Below are 24,693 nucleotides of genomic sequence, written 5' to 3'. Positions count from 1 at the left end.
TGCCAAACAAACTTTGGGACATGCACACCTGTATTTACGTCTCTTTTTTCCTTCTTAACACCATGACTGGCCTATAGTAATAACTCAGTAAAAGGTTTTTGGAATGAATAAACGATAAAATGCAAGGCTGTACTATCAGAGGTTATGTAGATTGTACTGGTAAATTTTGAAATAAAATATCTCTGTCTTCCGTAGGGACCACTGAGTTCGAGTTCATGGAGAATGCCATTTCTTCTGCACATTCAAATGTGGTAAGTCAGGAAGAAAACATATCTTGAGTAGAAAAAGAAGCGTCTTCATGAAATATGAGAAATCTAAAAAACGAGTAGATGTTAACAAACACAAAATGTAAGGCACAGTACAAAGATCTCTCTTTATTGTCCTTGTCTCTGTTCAGAATCTTTCCATTATGACTCAGTGGGATTTAGTTCCTGGATGTTTACTCTTATTTAGCATTTAATAGAAATCTTTCTCCACTGGTAGATGAGCATGTAAAGGGGATAGGTTCTTAAAACACTTTGATGTTGAGAAAGGCCAAGATGCTGAAAGCAGATAGATAGTACCAAATTATACTAGAACTCTTGGCAAGTAAATGTCATGGACACAGGAGTTTGGTGCTGTAATTTTGGTCAGAGTAAACCAAAGATGGTCCAGGATATGACTGCAGTGATCACAGTGGGATATTTGGCCACAAAAAGGCAAATAAATAAATTGTGCTATGAATGAATCCTTTAGAGCTCTACAATTCAAATATCATTTGTAAATTCTTTATTGCTATAAAAAATGGGTGATTGGAAAAAAATTTTAAGATACTGCACGTAGTAGCAGACTGCTGAGATGACGGATGTAACAATCCTGAGGATTTATAAAGTGGACTGCCTATCATTATATATGCATATCTCCATGACATGTTAAAACACATGATAATTTATGAGGGAGAAAGCATCAAAATAAAATCAATTGTATATAAACACTCCCTGAATTTCAAGTGCTGGCAACTTCTGCCTCCAGGGGTACTCATTTTCCTCCTTTTTAGCCAGTCGTTTTTGAAACACCTCAATTAGAAATCCAAATTTTGGTCGGAAAAATGTGACTGACGACACCTGAAAAAGAAAAAGGCAAGGTGAAAAATATTACTCTTTCTCTGCTGGTATAAGTGGCCGGTAAGTTAGTTTCATGTCATTCACGAGCTGATATCATTTGGATTGGTTTAACTTATATCATCCACAAAGACCAACTGCACTGTTATTTCAGTCAGTGGTTGGCAGCGCTGAGGAGCAGAAGCTACAGGTATGTCTGCTAGATAATCTGGGCCAAACTGTGGCAAGGATACGTATGCTATTATTTATAAAACACTCAGGTAAAGCAACTGATTACATTTTGCTGTTTTTGCTTTCGTATTCCTCCTTTTTGGACTGTGGACTTGTTCCATCCATCAGTAAACTTGTAGGATGTTCCTTGATTGAAGGTGAATCTGGAGCAACTGTTCTTTGGATAAATGCTGGCAAGGTAGGAGAAAAGAGAAAAATAAACCTAGGTGAATAGAATCCCTGGGCTGACAAAATTGTAAGTAATCACTGCATTCGATCTAGTTTTCTGTAAACTCTACATGGACTAACAAATCTTCGATGTAGGAATAAAATAGTTTACTACATTTTTAAAAACACATATTCATGGGATTTAATTTTGTTTGGTTTAGATTTGAAGAGTGAGGGTGGAAGATGTGTTTGTTCAGTAAATAGTGATATTAAAGCATGCAGAATTTTAGAGGGCAAAATCTTAAGGGCCTCCTTTTCATAGAGTCCTCTTTTTGACACCGAAGGAAACACTAGATCTGGAAACGAGGTTTACTGTTTTTCTACTACCTCTTACCTCTCTTCTGAGCTCCAGATGCCTATATCCAAATGTCTACATCAAATACTCCCACCTGACTTATAATCTCTGATGTCTGCCCATCCCTTGTTCTTCTTCATCTTAGAAAATGATACACTCGTCCACCCAGTTTCTCAAACCCCGGCTCCTTCTTTCCTTTGGCCTGCCTGCTCGACCCACCCAACTTAAGAGTAAATTCCGAGGATTCTCCCGGCGTCCCTCTGCTTCATACCACCTCCGTTACCATCAGCCCGGCCCAAGCCACCATTTTCTCTCCGTTTTCATCTTGCCTCCTTCTCCACACACCAGAATTATCTTTCTAAAACGTAAATCAGGGGCTTCCCTGGTGGCGCAGTGGTTGAGAGTCTGCCTGCCGATGCAGGGGACACGGGTTCGAGCCCTGGTCTGGGAAGATCCCACATGCCGCGGAGCAACTAAGCCCGTGCACCACAACTACTGAGCCCATGTGCCACAACTACTGAAGCCTACACGCCTAGGGCCTGTGCTCCGCAACGAGAAGCCACTGCAATGAGAAGCCCACGCACCACAACGAAGAGCAGCCCCCGCTCACTGCAACTAGAGAAAGCCCATGCACAGCAACGGAGACCCAACAAATTTAAAAAAGAAAGAAAGCCATTAAGTTAAAAAAAAAAAAAAGAAACTAGATTTTTTTAAAAAAAAGGTAAATCAGATTATGTCACTCTACTGCAGTAACCCTTCCCTCCCCCCGCCGCCCCCCCAACCTCCCGGCGAAATTAGAATAAAATCCAAACACCTGATGGTAGCTGAAAAGGCTCCATCAGGACCTCAGCTCCTAACACTCTCTCTCCCAATCCCTCTCTCCATCACTCCTTCTCACTCTCCCTCCTTCTCTCCCTCCCTCTCTCTCTCTCTCCTTCAGTGTTCCATCTCTCTAGAAGACCATGCCCCTTTCTTCTCTGGGGCCTTTGCACTTACTGCTCCCTCTATTGGGAAAACTCTTCCCACCCAATTTTAACTCAGCTGCTGCTTCTTGCCATTCAGGTTTCAGCTCAGTTGTAACCTTCTGATCACTGATATAAAGTTCTGGTCCTGGTACCTTCTATCATTTCCCCTTTATAGCACCAGTCACCATTTTGCTTGTTTATTGCTTACTACCTGTTTCTTCCATGAGATGAGGTGACCTTTTCTGTCTTAGTCACTCCTGTATTCCCCCAGAACCAAACACAGAGCTTCATGCATAGTCTCTTGGTAAATGTTGTTTGAACACGTGAATATATTTTAAGGGATTTCAAAATGATAGTCAACTGGGGAGTTTCTAGCTGCTTTCTAGAAAGCATTTATAGAGTACATACCTTGTCAAATCGCAATAATCAGAACTCAGTTATTTAAAAATATCTGGCACCGAATTGGTCAGTGAAAAGATAATCACCAAAAAAATAAATAAAAAAGCACTATCACAGGCAATGAACCTATAAGATGGAGAGGTAGAAAGACTGTGCTTTCATGAAATAAATAAATCCTATAAAGGACAAGAAATAATTTTTTACATTAGCAGTACCCCAACATTTTTATTGCTACAAATCTTTGGCACTTTATTTTACAGGTTTGAGGACAGACTGTACATGAAGCATCCGTTTGGTTAGCCAGGGAAATCCTGAAGTACAACACAGAAGTGAAAAGTATTGCTGTTCTTGCTGTGGATAAGTCCCATCTGAGGTACTTAAACCTCCACTAAAGGAACGTCAGAAAACAAATTAAGAATACTATATTTTCTTTTTATAGCAACATAGTCTGAAGGAAGTGAAAAAAAGTACTTGTTAGGAACTTTTATTGACTTGCTTTTCTAAGAATATCAAGTTAAATTAATATGTAAGATTCACTTCCAGCTCCTGAAGTAGTCTTCAGATAACATTTGCCCCCCCATGAAAAATCACGGTCCTTTCTTTTTGGGATTATTTATTTATTTATTTATTTATTTAAATAAACATTATTTACCACAATGTTAGAATTATGGAAAAATTGCAATCTGCGTTTATTTTTAAAATTGAGTTTATAGATACCAACTCCACAAACATTTAGCGTTTGAATCTCAAAGAACTTGAGATTTTGAGGAGTCATCAGTTTACTCCAGACTTCATTCAAACCCAGTCTGGTCCAGGCCCCAGGAGTGAAGGCCCTGTCCTGAGTTGTGTTCTTTTAGCCTAAAAGGAGCTATACATGGAGACCGGTGGTCAGTCACTACTTATAAAAAGTAAAAATGACAGTTTCAAAAGCTGGCATTATGAGTCTCTCTTACTAAGCCCCCACTGTCTACAGGCTGCAGGTAATGGAATCCAAGCCTCCTGAAAGAGTGTCCTGAATCATGGCCATAGCTTCCAGGCAGCCAGGATAAATTGGTAGTAATCATGGCTCTAAATAATGGATGTCTGTGTTCCTATTTCCAATGGTAATATAAACTTACAATTTATATATTTCTTCCCTTCTTCCTGGCAGGAGGAATCTACCTTTTCTTGAATTGACCTGAACTACACAAAGCTGACAGAAATTACTACTTAAAACAAACTTTCATTAATGCTGGATCATTTCAGAGACCACAAATTATGCAGTATTTTCCCATTTCCTTTGTTTTTTCCATGGTCAGTGATTCTACGCTTTCGTTTGGTCACAGTTTTGACAGGGCACCTAAGTCAGCAGAATGAGTGCCTTAGCGTCAACAACACAGACAAAAGGGCCTCATCCAGTACCAATCCCAACCTGAGTAAGAAGGAGCCTGTTCTGTGGGCTCATAAACTCATGGCTGCCTCAGCACCTCAGTTACTCCCCAGGTCTCCATACAGGTCTCAGCTGCTCTAAACTCCAACCCCCAGCTTTCATGCTTCATTCAGAGGTTAAGAAAATCCAGTACTCGCTAGTCAGACATAAAAGCTGGGGTTTTCTCTGTAGCATTTTATTTTTGTAAGATTCCTTGTTAGCCACAGTGTACATACATACACATATCAAATAGCACCAAAGGGCTACATAGAAAGACAGTAGGCTCTTGCCCCATCCCTCCCAGTCCTACACTCCTGCTCCCCATTCAACCACAATCAACCCTTTTAGCATTATTTTCTGTATTTGCTTCAATTTTTGAAAGAAAAAGCTGATATTGCTATTTTCTGATTTATCATTTTTAGACTTATCCACACCCATCCACTTTCCCTCATCCCATCCTCCCTATATAGTTACATCTGGACTTGCAGTTATGTCAACAGTATTTACATTATTATGACTATGTAAATATGGCTCACACAAACCTAGTAGGTCTACTATGACAACGTTTCTTTTCTTGCTCATTTTTCCCTGGAGTTATTCATTGATTATTTATTAAAATTCATTAATAAATTAATTTTAATTTTTGTTTTTGTTTTTTATTTACTCTTTATAACCATTCTCAATTGTTTCTATAGCTCAGTTATACCTATGATAATCATATGTCTATTAGTAGTTTTTCTAAGCACTCAAATGAATCAAATAATCTATCAGTTTTTTGTTTATTTCCTAAAGATTCTCCTGATGGAATCTTTTCTTTCTTCCTTCACTATGAGAGAACTAAAGAATACGAGTATCCAGATTAAAAGCTCCCCCACCAACTCTGCCCCAGCAAATAGTTAGAAAACTCAATAAAACAAGACCCACAGGGAGGCATATCATCACAAAACTCACTGCGGTTAAAGAGACAATCCTAAAAGTTGCTGGGCCAGGGGTGAGGGTGGGCAGTGGTGGTGAAAATGATCATGTCAAAGGAATGGGAGTCAAAACAAAAAGACATAAGGTTTTTCAACAGCAACACTGGATTTTGGAAGATGACTGTGCAATGACTTCAGAAGAAAAGTCCTTTTTAACCTAGAATTTTATAGGCAGCCAAAGTCTCAATCAAGTGTGAATGGAAGAAACCCATTCTCAGAAATACAAAAACGGAAAATATTTACCTCCCTTTCTTGGATGTGCTCCCACAAAAGATGTGCAACAGCTGTTTGCTGGGTGAGCCCTCATCATCCGCCCTGCTTCTGGCCTTTGTTCTGTTTTCTTTGTTCTCTCATCCCAGGACTCTCACTAATCAGGTATTGTCCTTCTTGTATTGATTTTCTGAATATCTTATCTTTTCTCTCCTATTGTCTCATTCTTTCTTTTTCCTTACCTTCTACTTTGTTTGTAGGTTTTTCAACTTTGTTTTCCACCTTTCTAGTTTATATTTTAAATTTCTGAGACCTCTTATCCTGTGTTCCTTTTTAATAGCATCTTGCTCATATTTTTACTAAATGTACTGTTTTCTCATTTCTCTGAGGGCATTAATGATATTTTTAAGATCTCTTCCATTCCCTGTGTTATCGAATTACTGTAGGCTCCATTTTTCTCTTTGTTGATCTTGACAGATCTCCTTTATAATTTTGAAGGTTCAAGAAAAATTACAGGACAGTTTCTATAACTAAGCTGAAATTGTTTGTGCTACAAAAGTGGAGAAGTATTCAGGGTGATTCTAATTCACTTCCAAAAATACTACATCATGAAAAAGATATAGAAAATTCAAGGTTCATCAGAAAAGCAAATAAGAATAAACATTATTTCTAGAAATAAGTTTATTAAATCACTTAGAATGATTAACAGTAGGTACCCATGATTAAACTTTTTAAAGTATCCTTAAAAACATGGAGGTAGGTATGGGAGGAAAATCGTAAAACAAACTTGTCAAAAAGAACAGTATTTGTTTTTCTCCTTCTGACTTACTTCACTCTGTATGACAGACTCCAGGTCCATCCACCTCACTACAAATAACTCAACTTCATTTCTTTTTATGGCTGAGTAATATTCCATTGTATATATGTGCCACATCTTCTTTATCCATTCATCTGTTGATGGACACCTAGGTTGCTTCCATGTCCTGGCTATTGTAAATAGAACTGCAATGAACATTTTGGTACATGACTCTTTTTGAATTATGGTTGTCTCAGGGTATATGCCCAGTAGTGGGATTGCTGGGTCGTATGGTAGTTCTATTTGTAGTTTTTTAAGGAACCTCCATACTGTTCTCCATAGTGGCTGTATCAATTTACATTCCCACCAACAGTGCAAGAGGGTTCCCTTTTCTCCACACCCTCTCCAGCATCTATTGTTTCTAGATTTTTTGATGATGGCCATTCTGACTGGTGTGAGATGATTATTTGTAGTGAGGTGGATGGACCTGGAGTCTGTCATACAGAGTGAAGTAAGTCAGAAGGAGAAAAACAAATATTGTATGCTAACACATATATATATGGAATCTAAGAAAAAAAATGTCATGAAGAGCCTAGGGGTAGGACGGGAATAAAACACAGACCTACTAGAGCATGGACTTGAGGATATGGGGAAGGGTAAGGGTAAGCTGTGACGAAGTGAGAGAGTGGCATGGACATATATACACTACCAAACGTAGGGTGGATAGCTAGTGGGAAGCAACCGCATGGCACAGAGAGATCAGGTAGGTGGTTTGTGACCACCTAGAGGGGTGGGATAGGGAGGGTGGGAGGGAGGGAGACGCAGGAGGGAAGAGATATGGGAACGTGTATATGTATAACTGATCCACTTTGTTGTAAAGCAGAAACTAACACACCATTGTAAAGCAATTATACTCCAATAAAGAAAAAAAAAGAACAGTAAAACTGTGTGAAAATAAATAAATAATTTATCAATAAATTAATAAAGAGGTTTACTTTCTAAGGTAAATTTTCAGTCAGATTATACAATATAGACTATAATAAGTATTTTCTTATCCAAATTATGTTCTCAATGATATTTTTTCCTGTTCTTATTTAACTTTATTTCTTTTTGAGCCAGTATATTTATATAGAAACCTATGGCAGCCTGTAAGTACTGTATCTTAGAGAAATGACCAGGGCGAGTCATGAAATGTTACTGAATGAAAAGCTGAATACAGTTTCTTTTATTGCCTGTCACAATATTAAATAAAATTCTAAAAAATTTCATGTTTTCCCCTTAATGTCTTCTAACCACTTTCTTCTAGGTACCTTTCTAGGGAGCCTTATGAAAGTCATAATGGCAAAATTAAACACCAGTAGAACAATGACCTCTGTGCTCATATCATGGTGCTGTTTATTTCCAGGCTCTTAAATGTCTTAATGGATGGGATACCATGATGTTTGATGGTGCTCTGTCCCCACCCTCCTTCTCTTCCATGCTTACATACATCAAACAGACCTGAGGAAATTTTTCCATTGCTTAACATGAAAAATAAAAATTTTGTCCTATGTGTATATCACATTCTGAGGTACAGTAACCAACCTGAGATATGATCCAAATTGAAGGGTGACTGCCAGATTAGAATAGCAGAGGGTTTATGAAAATATATAGAATCACTTGGTAAAATGGTTAGGACAGGAAAGGGAAAATGCTTAGCTTTTGCAATAAAATAATTATGATATAATGGAAGCCAAACCATTTATCAGAAACCAAGAAATATTTATTTGATGAATTTATGAATATAAATCAGCAAAAATGAGAGTTATCATTTTTGGATTTGACCTACTTCCTTGTGGCTAATTTTGATATTTTATTTTATAGCAACCTAGTTTTTTTAAATGACAGCATTGTCGAATTGAATGTACAAACTCTATGTCCATGGAAAACTGAAGAGCTAAATGGTTATCTAACTAAGAATCTATTAACATTTGAGTCCCAAATGGATTGGATAAAAGTGGACTTGAAATAAAAAACTCATACACTCATTCATCTAATATTAATTGAGCCTTTACTATGTGCCAAGTTCTATATAGGATGCTGAGGAAACAGTGGTGCATAAAACAGACATCACTCCTAACATCATGGAGTTTACTCTTCAGTGAAGAGAAGAATCAGTGAACAAAATGTCACTCAAATAGCAAATAATTCCATAATTAGTATGAGAAAGGTTTTAAAGGAAAATTGTAATGCTTTGTGGGCACTCATAACAGAAACCATACTTAAAACTGTGAGTTCTGAAGGCTTCTTTAAGGACATTACATCCAAGGTGAAGCATAAGTGGTTGGAGATAGTATCCTGGGTCAACAGACTCACACTTTGTTAATGTGTGTGACATTTTATCAACATTTACACTGTATTATTCACAGAATGAAATCAGATGGTAATAGTTTTCATATCCTTATTTTGTGCACAAAATTAGATATTTTTGAACAGTTCTATGCAAAGATTTTCTACTTTTTGATGACTTGAATTTTATTACAATAGTATCTAACTTCCTTACCCACTCATCCATACTTACTAGCAATCTCCAGACCAAAAAAAAAGTTGCTTAATTAAGATTATTACCTTGGGTAATTCATTTTCAGTTTTTTTTTTTTTTTTTTTTTTTTTTTTTGTAGTATGCGGGCCACTCACTGTCGTGGCCTCTCCCATTGCGGAGCACAGGCTCCAGACACGCAGGCTTAGCGGCCATGGCTCACGGGCCCAGCCGCTCTGCGGCATGTGGGATCTTCCCGGACCGGGGCACGAACCCATGTCCCCTGCATTGGCAGGCAGACTCTCAACCATTGCGCCACCAGGGAAGCTCAATTTTCAATTTTTATGAGAAGTGTAAGGTCTAAAAAGAAGCGATTCTGTATATTTTTAGTAAGTTGTGTAATATTATAAATGTACTTGGGTATTATTTGTATGATTCATAATGAAAATTTTTTCAAACTTACAACATGAATATTACTATCATGTACTGGCCTTGTGCTTTCATCTTTCCATGAGTTGCATTTTCTTAAATCCAATTTAAAAACTGGTACAGGACATCATTACTTACAGTGCAAGTGTGAAAACTGTGGACTAGACAGGAAGCAACTGTGATCCTGCCAAGAGGATGACTGATCTAACCCATGAGCCTGGGAACTCTCAGCAAAGTTTCTGTCATCCTAAAAAAGAAAGCACAGCATTCCAGTTCAAATCACTGAAAAATGTAAGGCTTGGGATTCAGTTAAATGTACTGAAAATAAAATTGAACCTCAAGATACCAGCTATGTTACACCACAATTTAATATAATTATAATCCTTGTAAAAAATAAAATACGTGGATGTTAAAGAAAATATGAAAAAAAAAAAGAGAGAGAGAAGGAAATCATCTGTAGCCAAAACAGCATGACATATTTCTTTCCAGTCTTTTTTTTTCCTGTGGATAAGATTTGTAAATATTGTTGTAAAACTCTGTGTTATTTATTTACATTTAATAATATAAACATTTTAAAAGTCATTAACATTTAGCTTTATGTTACTCATATACTGTCTAGTGAATATATCATGCTTTACTCAGGTATTACTCTTCTGGGCATTTAGGTGGTTTCCAATGTTTTACTCTTATAAATAACACTATGAGAAATACCTTTAAATATATAACCTTTCCCATATTTAGGTCTATTCCTTATGACAAGTTCTTGGGTGGAAATACGGGGTCAATAAAAACAATTTGATGTTTTAAAATACATTTACCTAGACTGCTTTCTATAATGATTATACAAATGCTCATTCAACAAATATTTAATACACAAACCAAAATGAATACAGAAAAGGTCCCTCTCCTCATGGACTGTATGAATGTGTCCTTTTCCCCAAATCTTACCTGAAAAAGGGAATTAGGGAATTATATCTTTGAATAATTTTACTAAAGGTTAAAAAACAGGTTCTTTAAGATACATGTACTTGATAAAAAATTGCAATTTTTTTTCTCTTAAATGTTTTCTAATTATTTACTTCACTTCAGTTTTTCTTTCTTGCACTCATTCATTCATTCAACAATCGTTTATTTGGCACCTACTATATTGCTGGTCAAAGAGCAAATAAAACATTGGTGCATATGATCATGAAATCTCCAGGATTGCAGGAGAGAAAGGCATTCAACAAACTATACAAAACACAATATAGTTAAAAACTATGGTAAGAGCTATAAGAAGAAGAATGGAAAATAATAGGCAGAACTACATTTAGATTTGGGGTCCAGAGAAGTTTCCTCTGGTAGGTGATATTTAAGGCAATAATTTGAATGCTGAGTATGAATCAATGGATTAGCCAGGTGGAAACTCATAGGTGGAGGACGGAAAAGTGGGAGGTAAGGGGGAGCAGGAGGGTGGTCAGGGTGTGGTGCTCTAGACTCACGTGAAGGTGCTAATAAGGTAAGAAAGAGTTTGGTGTGTTTGAAGAACTGAAGGAAAGCCTCTGGCTTAGGCACACTGAGCCTGGGTAAGTGGTTACAATGAGATCCAGAGGTGGGGTTTGGATGTGGGTTTTTTTTTTTACTTAAGTACAATCGGAAGGCAATCAAGGGTTTTGAGGAGAGGAATGACATGCTTTGATTTGTATTTCTCAAAGATTACTCTGGCCTCTCTGTGGAAAACAGGCTGAAACAGCACAAATGTGGAAGTGGGAATACCAGTTAAAAGACTGTGATTGAGGATGACTGCGGGGTCAAGGGAGAGGAAGGGATCAAGAATGGTGCCAAAGGGCTTCCCTGGTGGCGCAGCGGATGAGAATCCGCCTGCCGATGCAGGGGACACGGGTTCGTGCCCCGGTCCGGGAAGATCCCACATGCCGCGGAGCGGCTGGGCCCTTGAGCCATGGCCGCTGAGCCTGCGAGTCCGGAGCCTGCGCTCTGCAGCGGAGAGGCCACAACAGTGAGAGGCCCGCGTAACACACACACACACACACACAAAAAAAAAAGAATGGTGCCAAAGATTCTAGATGAAACAACTGCTGGTTAGGTGGCCTAAACAGATTCTTCAAAACAGTGAGGCCTCATGTAGCATGACTATCCGATGAATTAGTTTTCGTTCTCTGCACTAAGTACCAAGTTTATATTTTATTTCTTCCTCACATATATATGTATGCAAACGCAAAAGAAAGGCCAAAAAAGAACAAGTGTGTGTGTGTATATGTGCACACACACATGCAAACTCACACACACGGCTGTAAAAGACACATTTATTCTGAGCTAAAAGCATGGACATAATCCTAAAATGACTTAAGATCATCAGTTTTCATGTACCAAAAGGGAGTTTAGCTTCATTTAGGATGAAGGCCCTGTGGTTTTTAACCAAGTCATTTGTAGTTTTCACTAATTATGAGAATTTTATAAGAAACTGGAAGTCATTCATTATAGGATTCCTGGAAAGGAAAGGATATGCAGTTGACGCTTGAACAACGCAGGGGTTAGGAGCACTGACCCTCTGTGCAGTCAAAAATCCACGTATAGCTTATAGTTGGCCCTCTGTATCCACGGTTCTGCAACTATGGAGTCAACCAACTGTGGATTTTGTAGTACTGTAGTATTTACTATTGAAAAAAAAATCTGCATGTAAGTGGACATATGCAGTTCAAACCTGTGTTGTTCAAAGGTCGACTGTATTAAACTTCCTCATTCTCTATATGTGAAAAAAAAGAAATGTGAGTGGTTGAATAAGTCAACAATTTTAAGGGAAGGGGATAACAGTCCTAAATTGTATGTACATATTAACACAGTGCCAAAAATATATGAAGCAAAACTGATAGAACTATAAGGAAAAAATAGACAAAACCATAATTATAGTTGGATATTTCAACATTCCTCTCTCAGTAACTGATAAAACAGTAGGCAGAAAACCAGTAAACATAAAGAAGACTTGAACAACACTACTACTGGCCAGCTAGACCTAATTGACATTTATAGAATACTCTACCCCAAAACAGCTGATTACAAGTATTTTTCAAGCACACATCCAACATTCTCCAAAACAGACTACATGCTGGGTGATAAAACAAATCTCAATAAGTTTAAGATGACTGAAATTATACAAAGGATGCCATCTAACCACATGGGGTGAAAGAAGAAATCAACAACAGAAGGATATCTGAAAAATTCCCCCAAATTTAGAAATTAAAGAACATACTTCTAAATAACTCATGGGGGAGTCAAGGTAGAGATCAAAAGAAAAATGAGAAAATATTTTAACTATATGAAAAGAAAAGCATAATTTATCAAAATTTGTGCAAATCAGTTAAAACAGTTTGGAGGGAAATGTATAACATTAAACGTGTATATTACAAAAGAGGAAACGTCTCAAATTGATAATCCAAATTTCCACCTTAAGAAACTAGAAAAAAAAGAGCAAATTAAACCTACATTAAGTAAAAGGAAGGAAATAATAAAGATAAGAGCAAAGATCAATTAAATAGAAAGCAGAAAAGTAGTGCAAAAATGAAACCCATACTGTTATTCTTTTTAAGATCAATAAAATTTAAAAACCTCTACTGAAGAGGGAAGATATAAATTGCCAATATTAAGAATGAAAGAGGAATATTACTAGAACGTCTATAGACATTAAGAAGGTAATTAGGAAATATTCTGAACAACTCTGCCAATGTATTAGACAACTTAGATAAAACAGGTACAAATAAACAGCCTTAAAATGTGTCATCCAGTATAGTTCTAGGCATTTATATTAGGTTAATAAATTAGAAATACAGACAAAGATTTTTATACCAAGATGTTCATCAAGTGACTACTTATAATAGAAAAAAGCTGAAATTAACCTTAAATTTCCAACAATAGGAGATCAGGAAAGTAAAGTATGGTAGAACCATAATGATAATAATGATGATGATAGAGAAAATTGCCACATATACACAATGTTACATGAAAAAAGGAGGAAATAAAATTATCAACAAATGGTGATTTCAATATAAAAAGATATTTATAAGTAAGAGCTGGGAAACATACACCCTTAAATTACACAAATAGGTTTTTAAAAATATTTGTTGGATTATTTATTTTCTTGTTAATTTTTTCTGTATTTCCTAAATATGCTGTATTTTTTTTTTTTTTTTTTGCGGTATGCGGGCCTCTCACTGTTGTGGCCTCTCCCGTTGCGGAGCACAGGCTCCGGACGCGCAGGCTCAGCGGTCACGGCCCACGGCCCCAGCCTCTCCGCGGCACGTGGGCTCCTCCCAGACCGGGGCACGAACCCGCGTCCCCTGCATCGGCAGGCGGGCTCTCAACCACTGCGCCACCAGGGAAGCCCAATATGCTGTATTTTTAACTGTCATATGCCAAGAAGCTGGTTGTATAATTAAAAATATAAGTGGTCCTTTTTCTGGTAAAAGAAAAGATATAATCTATGCTTTGATGCCAGTTGATTTTGTTTTAGAAATTTAAAACCATACCTCGGGAAGAGCGAATAGGATTTGACTATCCTGTGTACTTCATCCTTCCTCTGGGAGGTACATTTTGAGGCTGTCATTGCGCCATCTGCTTCATTCAGCAAGACGCCCAGACTTACACCTCCACTCCTGTCCTTTCTCACTGTCTTTCTCAGCCCAGGTGTCAATGGGCAAAATGTGAGTGTTTGCTTTTCCTTATTTTTTTCCTTTCTCTTACTGGCCCATAATCAACTAAGCATCTCTTAGCAGGAAACCATATATTACGCTTTTCTCTTTCACATTTTATAAAGGAACCACGACTAAGTGGAGATTTCTAGCATTGATTGAAAGCATAATTCTCCTTTCTATCTGTGTATCTTCCAGCTCCACCCAGGCCTTTAGTATGGCACATCTGAACTGTAATAGCCAGATCCACGGCTCTGCCTCTAGTTGGCCCATGTCAACTCATTCTAAAGTAGCTGTTGGAATACACCTGGGACTCAATGAACAGTTGACCCTTGAACGACACAGGTTTGAACTGCGTGTGTCTACTTAAACACAGATTGTTTTGCAATCGTAAATACTATAGTCCTACATGATCTGCTACTGGTTGAACCCAAGGATGTGGAAATGTGGATGCGGAATTGTGGATGCGAAGGGCTGACTACAAGTCGGATTTTCCACTGCATGGAGGGTCGGTGCTCCTAACTCCCGAGCTGTTCAAGGGTCAGCTGTTTGTCTTTAAGTTCCCAAATTTTCTAAGTCTTCAAAAGACTGTCAGAATCCCCAATGCTACCTTGAAAGATAACTAATGAAATGAACCGTGAAAGAACATAGTAAAAGAAAAATATTTCACGATCCCTTTGAACAATCAACATATCCGAATGTGAAAACAATATCTTCATATTCTCCAATTATACATTGATATTTAACTTGTAGAATTTCTATCTAAGTAACGTTTACAGGGTGACCATAAGATGACTGTTTCTTTCTAATTCCTACCTGTTTTTCAGTTAAATACTTAAATATTAAAAAGGAAGTACTGGTTAAAAAGGAAGATTCTTTGCAATTTTAATAATCCTAGCTTTTGCTTTTTTCCAACTCTTATATCCTTAGCACAGGGACCTATTTTTATTTCTGTCTTAAGTCTCAACAAGCTATTTAGCCAGAATTCCCTGCAAAAATTCCACTGGGTGAAGGAACTTGCATTTTCTAATATTTTCCCTGGGTTTCTTCCACTTCTCTTTCATAACCCACATTGTAATTGGTTTCTTAAAAGTTGTTCCAACCCAACTAAATCTTTTTGCTAAACTGATCTCTAATGATTAATATTTAATGATGCCCACCAGGTATTTTTCTCTCAGAAATACTGTAAGTTCAAAGTTTATAAGACAAGTGATGCATTTAATTTTTTTAAAATTTTAATTTACCCAACTCTTCCCCCAGAGAAAAGGAAAAAGCACTTATGTGTTTCTGAATCTGTGGCAGAAATGTTTTCCTGAATTTGTCTCTAGCTTAACAATGCACTGTTCCCCACTCTTAATTCCCAATTCTCCATCAGTGCTTGAAAAAGCTTAACCTCTTCCTCAGTAAACTTTATTCCTATTTGAAACTTCAATCTGGACAGACAGTTTACTTAAAGTCTGCCCTCCATAACTCAATCTGCATGGCTGCTATTATATAGCATTTTACCTCCATGAGGGTGGGGCTTTGATCACCTCTTTCTACCTACCCATCCCAATATTCCACAATTTAGCACAGTGCCATTTGCATTAAGAAACTCAATAATGATCATATATAATTATTCTTGACCAAAGTACAGAAATGAAAGTTTGCTATGTGGAAGTTGGGAAGAAGGAGACTGTCACTCTCACATTCTCATATAAGGAAATGAGGGCGCTGGACCAGATCATCTCCTAAGATTTCTCAGCACTAACGTTTTCTAATTCTAATCTACCCAAGCAGAACCACTGAACAACCAGTACATCTAACTATGCAAACTATCTTTTCCAAATTTCTACCATAATACTATAAACATGAAGCCACGCTCATGAACAGACTCATGAAAATACCGTGTTAAATCAGACAATTTGATAAATTTACCTTTATGCAATTGATTATTTTATGGTATAAAATTTAATATTACTAGTGACTCACTAATGAAAAATATCATACTGTTTTTGTTTTGTTTTGTTTTTTTACTCATTTTGGACTTGGCTCTACATGACTTTAATCCATTTTCAGAAACTGAATATATTAGTAATGGGTAGAAATTTGCCATAAACAAGGATATTCAAAAAGATGTCACTGACTTAAGAAACAAAAGCAAAGATGCAGAGATATTTTATAATGATGGTGCCTCACTGGAATCAGTGCTTCCTCTATTAAGGTGACTATTTCAAAGGAAACAGTGATTGTTTGGATGAATATGTTATAGCATGTTTATTTAAAAACTAATAAGACATTTAATTGGTATTCCTTATGTATCTAGTATTCATATCTAGAATTTTGAATTCGACATGATTAACAATGGTATCTTTATAGTTAACCTCCTTCGTAATCTTTCCTTTCTTAATGTTCTTGTTGAGTAAATTATTGGGAAAGGTGAAGAAAGCAAGTGGCTTGTTAGGGGAACTGGGTTTGGTAGAGTTAAAAAAATGTGTTCATCTAAGTAGCCATGTTGATTCCTAAATAAGCACTTTTGATCCATTGCTATTTTCAGGTTTTATACCAAAGAAAAATACCAACTAATTTGGCAACCTTTTGTTTAACTTTTAAAGAGCAAGATGTAATCAACTAGTTATAAATATTATGGCTGGATCACTTCAAAAGCATAAAAATTGCTTCAGAGTTCAGCATGATTTGATTGCCTACGAGGTTTCAGATGTGTCATCTAAGCATTACTGGAAAAATAGCAATTAAATTTTTGTTAGAATTCCATAAAAGGCTAAAGTTGGAAAAAAGAAAGTTTAATCACCAATTTAGCATGAATTGTGTATTGTGGAGTCGAAGATAAGGCAGACAGTGTCTACCCTCAAAAATCATACAATCCAGTAGAATAGCCTTTCCCAGATTTCAGTATTTACCTATAGTTATCTTACTATTTCTTTTATGTTAACTTAAAGATTAGCCTTGCACCCTAAATCTCTATAGAGGAGAGGCTTAAAGGATGGCAAAATTGCTTGGGGTTGGGGGAAGCAATGGAGTTATATTTACGTAGGAGATTACATGGGATTTCTTAACAAAGCATGGAGAGAGGTGGTTATAAATGAGATAACTGAGGTATTGTGGGGTTAAAGGTCCCTCAAATTCCCCCATGATTGCTACTACTGTTCCCAAGCAATATTTGTAAAATTATCTGAATAATACACTGGTGATATATTTTAGTAGTCATTAAATAAAAATCACCTACAGCCTTGAATTGCACGAGGAGTTATGCACTGCGTGCTTCAGAAGCTACAATTGTAGAAGATTTAAGATATGTACAGAAATAGCTGACCTTAGAAAGAAAGTGCTAACAGCCATTAATTGCTATGAGCAAAGCATAAACAAACCACGGAGAGATTCAAGGAGGGAGAAATAGCTTCCAGAAGCAAAGCACATTCTTATAGCATACACATGCTTACATTGAACAAATATGACAAAGGGCTTCGGCAAACTCTGCCTTCATTACCTGTGCTGAAAGCCATTATCAACACTTCCTCACCTACCTCATCTTATCCTGTAAAACATCTGCTTCTTTAAAAAGAAATTGCACACGAACTCTTCTACTAGAAATTGAAAATCATGATTTTCTCTTCAGGAGGAGGAAGGATGGGAACAAAATATGCCTTTTGTGATTTTACTGAAAAATCCACTGCTAATTAAAACCATATATTTAGCATGTGTAGAGAGCAAAAAGGGCAGGTAACATATGGGAATATCTTGGACAAAACCATGCTCTTTCGTGAATTCAGATTAGCAATGCTGTGTTACTGGATGACTTTTGAACATTCTGTTCTATTTGAAACAGCTGGTACAGCAAGGAAGTCTGTATGTCCTACAGAAACCCAGTTGGGCCTCATGAACGAGAAGCTGTGAAATGTTTTTGTTGTCTACACAGAGACAATTTGGGTCAGATTCAGCTTTGAATTGAATTCTAAATTTAAACTTTTAGATCAGGCTTTGACCAGTTAACTTGGTAAGCTTAGTACAATATTACATTATGCTCTCAGCAGTTGTGGACATTGGTCCTGCTAAACCTCTCAATAGGTTTCTAGAAATCTGATCATTTGGTCCTGGTGATTGCCATGGGAGTAAACAGCAGGAGATGGTTCTCTTTCTGGATTGAAAGAGAACCTGACTTGTACACTTTCTGATACACTTCCCCTCCACCAGCAGTGCGGCCATATTGGATGTCTCACTGCCTTCTGACATCAGCAACAACATGAGAGCAGCCAGCTGCCAATATAGTTCTGCTAGTGCAACAGTTATTTGTTTGCCAACAGTAATACAGTCAGGGGTCTATAACTGTAATGCTAATAGTGATCCCTTTCCCTGTACCTTGTCATCACAAGCCTCTTTTCAAGACTTGAGAGCATCTTTCTTCTCTGAACTCCCACTGCAGTTTTTTTGGGGTCACCCTTACAGCATGTACCCCTTTCTCCTTTGTACTACATTTGTCTGTGTGAAGACTCTGAGTTCCTAAGGACTGGTAATGGCTCTTCTTACTATGCCATCATCCTCTCCGGCTTCCAGCACAGCGCTTTATACACAATGTAAACTCAGTAAAGGTTTGTTGAATGTTGTATTTGACAGCAACAAGAACAAACTTGAGCATCTCACAATTAGGACAGAAGCTCTAAAAGGCAGGGATCTTTGTTTTGTTCACAGACGTGAGTCCCAGGGGCCTAGAAAGTTCCTGCCACATAGCTGAAACTCAATAAATATTTGTTGAATGAATGGATAGTGTTATGACTTTATAAAGAGCTTGGGTAGTATGTTTTGGTAAATAAAGAAAAGAGAATATTTTACATAATGTGTAAAGGAAGTAAGAGTAGATTGGCAATTTCTCCTTTCTCTAGACCAGGAATTGGCAAACTTTTCCCGTACAGGGCTTGATAATAAACATATTAGGTTTTTGTGTTTGTTTGTTTGTTTGTTTGTTTTGCGGTAAACATATTAGGTTTTGTGGGCCATACAGTTTCTGTTGCAACTACTCAACTCTGCCACTGAGTATGAAAGCAGTCACAGACAATATGTGAATAAATAAATGTGGCTGTATTCCAATAAAACTTTACTTACAAAAGCAGTCAGCAGGCAAGATTTGGCCCATGGTGGTAGTTTGCCAAACTGTGCTCTAAAACAACTGTGCAAGAATTATCTACAAGGATTAAGATGACTAGATTACTATTCCCTACTTGAAGACCACGCCTTCTGCATGTTTATACATCCTGACACTTCCGCATCCAACAGGTAGTGCAGTGCTTTTGCAATATAGTATCTGTATAGTCTATGTCTGTTGCATTAAGCTGAATCCTACACTAACTGATTTCCTGGAACCACAGTTTATAGTAGAACCAGTGAACTCAAGAGCCTTTTCTTTGAACTCTGTCCTAGCAAAATACGACAGAAGTTAAGAGCTGCTGAAATAACATCTTATGAAACTGATGTAGTAAATGGGACACCTTATCCCTTGATAGAAAGAGTCTCAATGCCTCTTATTATTTTCTTCAAGATGTCAACAGTTAATCGGAGGTAGCTTTTCTGATTATCCATGCCTCCCCTCTCATTCTTGATAAATAACTTATTTTCATAAAAAGCATATAAGCAAAAAAAAAAAGCATATAAGCAAATGATCATTGGTATCTACAATTCACAAAAATGCACTCTCACATTTTTCTCAACAATGACTACAAAAGATGTGATAGTCTCATGAGTTTTGCGTTAGATCACTACATTATTTCAGGCCAGACATCTGCTACACATGATAGTAACCTACATATTCATCAGTAAAATGGATTAACATTGTAAGATGTTTAATATTAATGTGGGACAATGTCACCACAAAATGTGCTTTGTGGCTCTTCCTTATATTTGTACTGCCTATTTGTAAAATTTTCAACCTTATCTCTCATTTTGCTAAGTGTTGGCCTCACAAACCAGGCTTGATTTCCTCTTCAGCTGCAAATGTAATTTTAAGGAGAACTCCAATGAGATTACTTGCTGAATGTGTTAAACATTCATAGCTTTGACATATGCTGTTATGGAAATTGCACTGATTTATAGCAATTTGGGTGCCACTAGACAGCACTGACTTACCTAATACTGGATCTAACTGTATTGGGAAATAATGTTTTAAATGCTTCATTTACATCCAGACCTCTGTTGAATTAAGAGGCATATCATGTGTTTATGTACTTTTGGAGACAACTGACTTTTATTTATTAAAGATACAGTCCCTACATTTGGTGACTTCTAAAACAATTAAGGAATATCAGGTACAAATTTATACTATAATAGCCTGGTGCTCAAGGATATAGATTCTTGAAGCCAGGCACATTTAGGTTTGAACCCTGATTCAACCACTTAACTGCTCTATAACTTTGTTTTCTTCAATGGTAAAAAAAGGAAAAATAATGGTGCCAACTCACAGGGTTGCTGTGAGGATTAAATGAGGTAATGCACATAAAGCATGAGACACATACAAAAAGAGCAATTTTATGTAGTTTGTTCTAATATATGCTCAATAATGAGTCGTCATTATTATTAGCTCTTGTTACCTAAGCCTTTCACTTCTGTTTAAAGTTAGTGGCACTCCTCTCCGTGGTGGAGGAATGCTTGAGTATATGGGACCTGATGAAAATGTTGGAAGACAATTTAAAATTCACCATATGAGGCAACAAGGTCACTACTATAGTAAATAATACCAATATACAAAGCAAAAGTAAAAAAGCACAAAGCCACAGGATGCCCTCTTTACAATAAGGGTATAAGTAACATGGCATGATTGTGTTAAATTTTTGTTTGAGATGGAGAAGTGAAGTGCTCATTTTAAGCATGCTAGGGAGGACTTATGTAAATGAATACTGTCTTTATATCCACTGAGCATTCTATCCAATTACATTCAGAGGAGGCAAGAAGCATCTTAAAAATAATTATATTTGGCTAAAATAAGTGAATATATACAGTGTAATGAATATTCATATATATTGAAGTTTGTAAGAATATAAAAAAGCCAAAAGAACCTTTAGTTTTTTTTTATGTTCTAAATCGACTTGGAGTGTACATTAGAATATAGATGGATTCTCTCTAGGTCAGTGTTCTCGATGGGGGGCAATTTTGCCCTCTAAGGCAGGAGTCCCCACCCCCTGGGCTGTGGACTGGTACCCGTCCATGGTCTGTTAGGAACCGGGCCGCACAGCAGGAGGGGAGCGGCTGGCGAGCGAGTGAAGCTTCATTTGCTGTTCCCCATCGCTCGCATTACGGCCTGAACCATCCCTCACTCCCCCCACATCCCCTGCCCTGTCCGTGGAAAAACTGCCTTCCACGAAACTGGTCCCTGGTGCCAAAAAGTTTGGGGACCGCTGCTCTAGGGGCTGTTTGGCAATATCTGGAGACACATTTAGATGCCACGACTTGGGATGGGGAATGCTACTGGTATCTAGTAAGTGGCTTCTTAGGGATGCTGCTAAACATCCTACAATGCATAGGACAGCCTCTACAGCGAAGAATTACCTGGCACAAATGTCACTAACGCTGGGGTTGAGAAGCCCTGCTCTAAGGGTGATGCAAGAGGGAAGAGATATGGGAACATATGTATATGTATAACTGATTCAGTTTGTTGTAAAGGAAAAACTAACACACTATTGTAAAACAATTATACTCCAATAAAGATGTTAAAAAAAAAAAAAAAAAAGAAGCCCTGCTCTAGGCTACTAACTGTTCAGGGTCAAATGAGTTTAAAGTCACCCATGCCCCACATGGATCTTGGACAGACTCTGGGGAATGGGAGGCTTTTTGTCAATATGGTCAGATCTTCCCAGTCTCCTATGTTGGTTCCACGCTAGTGAACCACAGGCTGAAGAAGTAATATGGAGTTCTTATTCTTAGGAAAGGAATGACTATAAATGCCAACGCTATGAAATACTCTATGTTACTTCACCTCCTGGGGACTTCAGCACCAAGAGTAGTTGAACTTACATATTGAGGGGGGCCACCATCCACACTAAGCCTCTGACCAATCAAGAGACCAGAGGTTTCCTGGCTCAGGATTTCTTAAGCAGCATCAATTCCCATAGACAAACAACATATTAAGCAACAATGGCATAAACTTAAAGATGAGTTCTCAGGTAAAAAGTTATAAGCACAGTCTTTGGATTTTTATTCTCTACTTCTACAGAATTGAAAATCTATCTCCTACATCGAGAAATTTCTTTTATAAGTAGTACCCTTACACAAAACCTGCAGCAGCTGCTTAGAAAGCTGTAGCCATAAACATGAATAACGCCCAAAGACTGAAAGTGTATATAAAGGGCATTACTTTGAAGCTTTGGATTCTGTACTTGGTATCATCCAGGCGCTGCTGAAGAGACTCTCTGTGAACTCTGTACTCAGAATATCTCCCGTCAATTCTGTCAGATAAACTGCGCGAACCCTGCAAAAACAACAAAGGGTCTAAACTGGTAGATGAAAGAAAAACCAGTGCTTGAAATTAAAATAAGAAAGTTTTGATATGTAGATGATTAATCATTATAGCCATTTAGAGAGATATATAGAGGAATCATAGGTTCCCAAGGATAAAGAAGAAAACGATCACTTTGGATGCTATCATAAAAATAAAAACAGGGTCCCACATTGGTTATTTGCATTTCTTTTCACTGCTAGTCCCCATGCCAATCTGAAATCACTTCCTTCTTTTAGTTGAAGGAAGGGAAAAAGGTTTCAATAACAGTGAGTTGTCCAAAGATGGAACTTAATGATACCATGCCACTTTTGGATGTTATATACTATCCCTTGGAACAGTACCTGGCATCAAAATATTCTCTTTGTTCAACATTCTGACTTTTAACTATTACATCACGTAGATTTTTAAACCTAAGGATAGCTCATCTGCCCTCAAAAGCATAAAAAAGTTCAGGTAATAAATTAAGACAGAAAAGATTTCCAGGGCCTGCCTTCCTTCCTTTCTATTTTTCCTTCATTCTGGGTAGAGAGGATAGAACACAGCAAATAAGTCACCACAGACAGTTATTTAGCCATTTCTATTATGAATTAAGGAGAAATTAGAATATAATTAGGGCAACTGATTTTCATATGTCAGAAAAATCATCTATGGGATTTAGTTCACCAAATAACCCCAAAGACTTTTTGAATGTTCAAACTGGAAGGGGTATTAGAATTCCAAAGTTCTCATTTTTATTTAAAAAAAAAAAAGTTACAGCCCAGGTAAGTTAAGAATGACCTGTCCAAGGCTAGGCAATTTGTGGCAGGCTGGGCTTCGAACCCAATGCTATTCCCTCTCCTCCATATCAAATATGTAATGTTTAAATGTAGAATTGTGGAGTTGAATCGCTTCTTTCAAAAAGGGGAAAAAAAAATGAGAGAGAGAGACCATGACACCTTTAAATAAGAAAAAAGTCAAGACCATCTAAATAAGTTGAGGTTTGTATTCATTCTTTTTTTTTTTTTTTTTTTTTTTTTTGCGTTATGCGGGCCTCTCACTGTTGTGGCCTCTCCCGTTGCGGAGCACAGGCTCCGGACGCGCAGGCTCAGCGGCCATGGCTCATGGGCCCAGCCGCTCCGCTGCATGTGGGATCTTCCCGGACCGGGGCACGAACCCGCGTCCCCTGCATCGGCAGGCGGACTCTCAACCACTGCGCCACCAGGGAAGCCATGTATTCATTCTTAAGAGTCGTAGACTACACTATTGCCAAGAAAATACGTGAAATGCATTTTCACATACATGCTAGTGATGCCGGTGTGAGGAGGAGCAACAGAGATAATATTGGTCAAGTCTCATAGTTTATGGATGAGGAAATGTTCCCTGAGATATTAAGTGATTCTGTCTGGTGCATAAGCATAGACCAGAACTTAAGTCTTTGAACTCTTCTTAACAGTGTACTGAATTTTAGAAAGTTTTAGGGGTTTTGAAAAATATAATCTATGTCTAATAACCTAAAGGCTTCACGTATTTTTATTTATGGCTATGTTTAGTTGTTTTCATTAAATTGATTACATGACCTCTTTTTAATCATACAGATGGCTTTAGAGTACATACAGAATGGGTTTCAAGCTACTGGCAGCAGGGCAAAGCAGATGGGCTTTGCTGTAAACACGGAGAAGTAGATCATAGATTTCTCTAATTTACATACCCCCAACCTCAGTTTCCTGAGCTGTAAAATGGGGGAAAATAATGCCAAGGTATAGGGTGTCTCTGAGGATTTGAAGAAATGTAAAGTACTTAGCTACTGCCTGCCACATAGCAGTGTATAATACTTGCTAACGAACTCCTTTCCCTTTTAAAGGTAAAGGTTTCAATTTTAATGACTAATACTGGAAAGTACAATTCTGAATTTTGAAAAACACTGTCCCTAAAAATTTCACTATATAGGCACCTTCCTATGTGAGTGTGCGCACATATAAGCTAGATTTGTAGATAATCACTAGCCTATAAGATGAAAAATA

At 37.5% G+C, this 24,693-nt stretch overlaps 1 protein-coding gene across 1 annotated transcript in view; it reads right to left on the bottom strand.

The window, feature by feature from the left end:
• Positions 1–356: 356 nt before the first annotated feature.
• The window catches only part of CEP128 (centrosomal protein 128), a 445,779-nt gene continuing 421,442 nt past the window's right edge, over positions 357–24,693 (bottom strand). The window contains exons 24-27 of the mRNA XM_067030654.1: positions 22,550–22,663; positions 9,671–9,779; positions 1,378–1,501; positions 357–1,103 (exon numbers count right to left, since the gene is read on the bottom strand). Of these exons, the coding sequence (XP_066886755.1) occupies positions 1,061–1,103; positions 1,378–1,501; positions 9,671–9,779; positions 22,550–22,663 (390 nt within the window). The 3' untranslated portion in view covers positions 357–1,060. The remainder of the gene's footprint in view (positions 1,104–1,377; positions 1,502–9,670; positions 9,780–22,549; positions 22,664–24,693) is intronic.

This window comes from Kogia breviceps, chromosome 3 (genome assembly GCF_026419965.1).
Source record: "Kogia breviceps isolate mKogBre1 chromosome 3, mKogBre1 haplotype 1, whole genome shotgun sequence".
Classification (NCBI taxonomy): Eukaryota; Metazoa; Chordata; class Mammalia; order Artiodactyla; family Physeteridae; genus Kogia; species Kogia breviceps.
Note: the sequence above shows the minus strand (reverse complement) of the source record. Positions and strands in the feature narration are given on the sequence as shown.